The sequence below is a fragment of the Vigna umbellata genome, chromosome 1, assembly GCF_029865625.1.
Source record: "Vigna umbellata cultivar VRB3 chromosome 1, Vumbellata_1.0, whole genome shotgun sequence".
In the NCBI taxonomy this organism is placed as follows: domain Eukaryota; kingdom Viridiplantae; phylum Streptophyta; class Magnoliopsida; order Fabales; family Fabaceae; genus Vigna; species Vigna umbellata.
In genome coordinates, this window is record NC_142165.1 from 109,050,134 (window position 1) to 109,056,761 (window position 6,628).

General features: G+C 32.8%; 1 protein-coding gene across 2 annotated transcripts; it reads right to left on the reverse strand.

Moving 5' to 3' along the window:
• Window positions 1-2,917: 2,917 nt before the first annotated feature.
• On the reverse strand, window positions 2,918-6,317 carry LOC124833706 (SWIB complex BAF60b domain-containing protein). Of its 2 annotated transcripts, none has more exons than XM_047308244.2 (6): window positions 5,608-6,317; window positions 4,709-4,820; window positions 4,406-4,577; window positions 3,902-4,086; window positions 3,490-3,621; window positions 2,918-3,244 (listed from the first exon to the last, which is right to left on the reverse strand). In XM_047308244.2, exons 1-6 carry the CDS (start codon window positions 6,000-6,002, stop codon window positions 3,221-3,223), a joined length of 1,020 nt encoding a protein of 339 aa, XP_047164200.1. In that variant the 5' UTR covers window positions 6,003-6,317; the 3' UTR covers window positions 2,918-3,220. The 2 variants fall into 2 exon arrangements, with proteins under 2 accessions (XP_047164200.1, XP_047164201.1); XM_047308245.2 differs by having other exon boundaries at window positions 3,485-3,621; window positions 5,608-6,314.
• Between the last annotated feature and the right edge of the window lie 311 nt (window positions 6,318-6,628).

Below are 6,628 nucleotides of genomic sequence, written 5' to 3' on the forward strand. Positions count from 1 at the left end.
AAAAAGGAACAAACAACATAATTTAAATAATAGAAGATGATCAAGGAAATCTATCTAGTCTTTAAAATAACTTTGAATGTTTTGAATAAAGAATTTCAGTCGTTATCCCAAACACTAATTATTTTTATATTACTATAAAATAATGTAATAAACTTTTCATTTAATTCAAACAGAAGATATTTTATATCTTTACACGTTGGTGTGGGCTAATAGAGGAATTTCACCTTATGCAATGCATGGAAAGTATAGAAAAGTTACAAATTATTAAACACAACTTGATTTGAAAAAAAATCTTGTACGGTGTTTTGTGATTTAAAATAAATAAAATGAAAAATAAGGCAAAATAAAATTCATAATATATCAAAATGAATTAGTTCAATTATTTTTATATTCATAAGAAAAATTTAATTGCATTGAAGGTTTGTCCACAGATATTAATAAAAAGTCTAACAAAGATTTATCCATAAAAATGTTGTTGTACCCATTAATGTAAGAGACGTGGAAATAAAAAACTATATTAAAAGTTGATATACTTGGATGTTACTGTACTTAGATGAGCCAAAAAAAGATTACATCAACACTAATAAATTTTGTAAGTTCACTCATTAATGAAACACATTAATTGAACTATATTTTAAACATAGTGCTGAAATTTGAGTGATTGATAATATTAAATAATTTAATTGTAGTTATAGGATAATATCTTCCCAGTAGTGTCTTGAGGGAAATATTAGATATTGATAAATTCATGTCATTTAATGAATTATGCAAAAAATAATAATAATAATAATGATGAATGGAAAGAAACATTTAACCATTACGATTTCCTACGTATTAGTCAATTTATTAAGAGAAATTTAATTTAGCAAAAAAGCACTTTAAGTCTCATTTAATATTTAATGAAAAAGTCTATCTTTATATGTAAAAATGAATAAATTACCAGTATAACATATTAAATTCGACCTTTATATGTTTACACTACTAAAATATTCTCAAATGTTCATACAGTAATAAACATAATCTCAAAAATATTAGAATAATAATAATAATAATTCTAAACACTAATATGTATCAAACACTATATATATATATATATATATATATATATATATTAAAATGTGGTGAAAGTATCATTTATAAGTTACACGCTTTGTTTTGAAAGTCAATTCGCAAATAGTATCGTTTTCCTTTGATCTTTCTTTCTTGGAATTTAGCAATGTTTTCTGCCTCTGAAGCTTCTTATGTTTTTAATTTATATCATTATTATAATTTTAAATCTGAGTCTAAGTGTTATATTTAATAAAAATGAAAAAGTAAAGTATCTTTAATATATATTATTACAAAAATAATACTTTAACACATTCATTTGATACACTGGTAGACTTATCTTTACTGAATTTTCAGCACAGTACTAAAATTTAATGCTAAATGTAGTTGACACGTATGTGAAGGTACCACGACTTATATCATTATTATAATTTTAAATTTGATTTTAAGTGTTACATTAAATAAAAAGAAAAGTAAAATATTATATATAATTAAAAACCTATTAATTTATTATTTTAAAATTTTAGATAAAAAATTCTGTGAATCATTTATGTAATTAAACTCAGTGTTATATTATGAATTTTATCCTCGATAAACTTAACAGTCATGTTTTTAAATACATTAAGTTTCAGTCACTTAAATTTCTGCGCTGCGGGAGGTTCCAAGTTCCAATCCGAACATGTACTAAGAACCACTGCGTGTGTTCTTACCCGATTAGTATGTTTTATCCTATACTTTCACAGTTTGACAACGTTTTAACACTTAATATTATAATAGATAATGATACTTTGACAACATTTTAACACTATCTATCTGTCATTTTGTAATTAGTTCAAAATTACTCCACAATCAATAATAATAATCATAAACACTAACATAGAACAATCACAAAATGACATGTAAATGATCTTAAAATGTTGTCAAAAAAATATTATCAAAGTATCATTATTTTATTATAATTTTAGATCAAACACAATGATACATAGATAATGTTAAAATGTTGTTAAAAAATATTCTCAAATATCATTATCTGTTTTATAAATGTTGCCATACGAAAGGATAATGATACTTTGACAACATTTTTCTTTACAACATTTTAACACTGTTTACGTGTCATTCTGTGATTAATCCAAAATTATTCCACAATCAATAATAATAATCATAAACACCAATAAAGACCGATCAAAGAATAACATGTAGACAATGTTAAAATATTGTCAAAAAAATATTGTCAAAATATCATTATCCATACGAAAAACTCCACCAGAAACAAACAACCAAAAAAGGTTTTAATTGGAATGGAGAAATATAAAATGGTTTAGAAACATGCGTCGCGTTCTGATCTTTACGCAATATTTTATTATCTGATTGTTCTAGTAGGAGCAAGTTAATCGAGATTCGTGAATCTTCAGGGTGAGAACATGGAAGATTGGGATGCGAAGCCTTGTATTTTCATGTTGGTTCATAGTAACAAATAATTGAATGCTCCAAAGGCTGCTCTGTCCTTGTTGGGGACCAGTAATGATATCCAAAGTGATCAGGCTATCATAATGGCTTACACGTATACTTTACCTAATACTTGAAAAAGATTACACCTTCTGAGTTGGAAATTTTCGACTAAAAGTAGCACCATGTCGAATTTTTGGGGGGAGAAGGAAGTAATTATGAAATAACTTTGGAACTAGTAATTTTGGGTAAAGAATTGATCCTTAAAGAAAGGAAAATACACAATAAACCCGGTTATGCTTGTAACTGTGCATCTTCAAATAGAAATGTACGATGTAACAAGTTGTTGTTTACTTTTTTTCTAAGGAGACAAAGGATTAATTGCAAGCCTGTCAGAAAAGTGGCATTGTTTGAGAGTAGTTGGTGTAACTCAAAGTACAAAAAGTAATAGTAATTCCAAATGGGAGTTGAGTTTCCTTGAGTGAGTTGAGGTTAGACATTGAGAATTGATAAAAGAAAATGCAGGGGCAACCTAGGGGGGCCATATCTTAAATACAATAATATACTTCTTGCCTAGCTCAATGTATCCATTGTCATTCTAAACAACGAACCTACTAACTGTCAGACAACATTCAGTTTACATATGTCAATGAAGAAACAGATTAAGGAAGTTACAGGAATAAGTAAAATGTTCCTGTATGATCTAGCAACAGCCAGAAACATACAACTACGCCTCTCTGCGGTTCATGCGCTGCACAACAATAAAGAAAAACCACAACAATTTGTCAGTCAATTTCCTAGTAGGCTTTAATACAAGACTCGTTAAAAAGTCAGTGTAAGAAAATAACTTATGAACGTTGACAGGGAGTCAGGAAGGGAAGAGATAAAAAAGAAAAGAAAAACACAAGATTGTTGACGAAATGATCCAGAGATTAGGAAAAAACACAGTGCTAGCACAATAGGTAAACATAAGATGAAAGGAAATGTTAACCTTACGTGGGTGTCTGGCTGTTTAAATAGATGATGGCGCGCTAACATCTCTGGTATTCCTAGAGCAGAAATGCTTTCACACCCAAGTAGCTCTTGAAGCTTTGCATCACATAATATCACCATTGCGTTTAAAGGGTCCTGCAATCAATATGGAGGAACATTCTCATTATTAAAAGCAACAGCTCACCAAAGTAATTTTTGAAACAAATATCATTAGAATATAAGGCCTTTTCTTCAATTTCTGTTACTTTTCAGCTTTCAATCAGATTTTGATTTCAAGAACCTTTCATTGTCCGAAACAGTTTAAACTCTATCAGAAAATACTTTTTTTTTTCATGTATGTATTGGCTCTTAACAGAAGGTTAAAGAATGTCTGAGCATGTGAAAGATTGGATAATGTGATGAACATGCAACACACCTCCAAATGGTGATGCTTGATGTACTCCCAAACACGTCTTATGGCTTCAGATTGTTGCATCTCTTTTCCTTCAGTACCCAAAAATTTGGCAAGTGCTTCAGATATCACGACGGTGGATGAAGCAGGTTCAGCACATTCAATTTTAGTTTCAACGTCCACCTTCACTCGCTTAGCTTGTGACTGCTCTGGAGTGACAAAATTCAAAGAATATTAAAGATTATTTTACTAAAAAAACAACAAAAACCACTGGTAGAAAAGATGGTAATGCAGCATCCTCATTTTATTTGGGTTCTGAAAGATAAATTTTTCGATAAGCAGTCATAGGAGATAAAATTAAGAAGGTAAAAAAAAAGCTTTTAGAAAGGTTAAATAAAAATAACTTATTGCATCAAAGTTGAAAGTGGATTAGTTGTTTTTAATTTATGGGAGAAACTTATTCATTTCACCTTCTTATTTTCTTGAAACGTGTTTATCCAAACAGGGCATTGGCTATTTAGTACTTACTTGAGGGACCAAGTGGGATAATGTGTTTAGCTAGCAACTGATTCATCTTGAACATGTCAGTGCAGTCTGTCTCAAATACCAAACGCAGTGCATCATCACATATTATCTTCCTTTTGTTACCAGGATCCTGGAGGTTGTTTTTCTTTATATATGCCCAAAGCTGCCTCACAATCTGCATTGAGCATACCAAAGGGTTGGATTCCATATGAATTTTTTTATTAATGGTTTATTCCAGATAAATGAAGATTCATGCTTTTACAGTAAATGCGAGGGATCTAACTTAGTTCGGTAAAAGAAAACTACCTCAGTTCTTGGCAATGCAGGCTCACCAACAACTGCCTGAAGCTCAGGAGAAACACCACAAACTTTGTTTAGACCACCAGCACCACCTCTTCTTTTGCCTCCAGTTTGAACACTGGAAAACCATTTATAAAGAACGGCAACACAACATCTCGTATGTTAAGTCCATAAACCCATTCTTAGTACGATAGAGACAGATTGGAGAAAAATATTACATATTCCAAGCTAACCAGAACATGAGACCAGAAAACTTGAAGAAAGTCATACATAGCACGGGCTAGCAAACGCTGATTATGTATATGTGGAAAAATAAAAACACACACATATATAAGCTATTTTTGAACGGTATACTAAAAATGCATTTAAAATTCTGAAACACGTCCAGGTCAATGGAATGGGAATAAATACACAATAGGGGTAAGAGAGGGCTAAGAAACAGGACTACACAAGAGGACAATAGTTAACGAAAGAGATATTTGGGACCGGCGTGTTTTAATAAGAAAAATTATTATTATTATTTTAACATAATAAAACCATCAAATGGAAATGACATGACATGAACAAGTTTACAACTATTTTACCAAAAAAGGCGTCAAATTTCAAAGAAAGGAAACCACGGTAACCAATAATAAAGAAAATAGTATCAAAAACCAACCAACCAACCATTAAGAGTTTCCAGAAATGGAACAGTACTCGAACTACATACAGTAGGAGATCAACCCAAGATCGCAACCGTACTTCGGACGAAAGCGAAAGCGGACAACTCTAACCCTAAATCGAAGCAAACAGAAAAAAAAAACTTGGAACTAAGATCTAATTAATTTAAGCGACAACAAGAAGCCCCAGGAAGACCCAGTTAAGAAGTTGAAGATCAAAACAAAAGGGCATATGAAAAACCGCACCTTACTTTGGGCGCTTGAGGTGAGGCAACAGTGGCAGCATTTTCAGGAAAGGAATCAACTTTGGAGGGCGGAGGAGGGTTGGGGTGCTGGAAGTTGATCTCGTCATGGAGGGCAAAATGGGAAGGAAAGTGAGTGGTTGGGAAGTGGTGTTGGGGGAGAGGGGCGAAGTAGTCTTTGTGCAGAGGAGGAGGAGGGTGAGGAAGAAATGCACGCGGTGGGTGAGAGCGGAGAAGAAGGTCGATCTGGTCGCGGATGAAAGCGGCCTTGTGAGAGAGGTCTAACCCTAGCTTAGCCTCGAGCTGCTGTACGACGGCGTTTACAGTGGTTATGGAGTTGGGGTCAGAGTGACGCAGTAGAGACTCGACCCCTTTAGCTATATCCTGGTCGGACACCATTCTTGTTCTTCTTTGTTCACCACCTTCATATACCAACAGAAAAAACGGCTGCTTATACCTTCTCTCTTCTGCTTCTTCTCTCTCTCTTTATAACATCGAAATCACAAAAGTACCCTTTATTTGAAAATGGTTTTGCAGTGAGAGAGCAGTGGTTGAGGGTGGAATCGTAAAAAGGGTAAAAGTTGCAGTGAGAGGAGTTGCTTGTTTTTGACGTTAAAGATGAATGAAATGTGACTTTGGGAAGGAGGAATAAGGTAAAAGTGAAGCAAGGTGGAATTACGGTAATGCCATTTGTGTAATGTGGGTATGTTCCGAAAGAGAATGGTGTGGTGGGACTTACAGGAGAATCCGTGAGTGGTTGGGGATTAGAGGGGTTTGGTCAACTAATTAAGATTTTGAAATAGGTGGGCCTTTATCTATAACTCAGCTACCATAGTCAACTTAGTAATGGAGAATTCTTTCATTCCTAGGCAAGCCATCAAACGACCATGGCCCAGTTTATTTAACCATCTTTCAACATACCCAGATCTGGACATCTATCATATCCTCCTTGTTTTCGACTATTTAACATTAACATCAGGCTATAACTATGTAAGACATAGGTCTATATGCTGTCTCACCTAGTC

Coding starts and splice junctions, on each gene's coding strand:
- LOC124833706 (XM_047308244.2), bottom strand. CDS start 6,002: ATGGTGTCCGACCAGGATATAGCTAAAGGGGTCGAGTCTCTACTGCGT. Junction 4,578..4,708: donor CTGCATTGCCAAGAACTGAG/GTAGTTTTCTTT, acceptor TGCTCAATGCAG/ATTGTGAGGCAGCTTTGGGC. Junction 3,622..3,901: donor TCAAGCATCACCATTTGGAG/GTGTGTTGCATG, acceptor TATTGATTGCAG/GACCCTTTAAACGCAATGGT.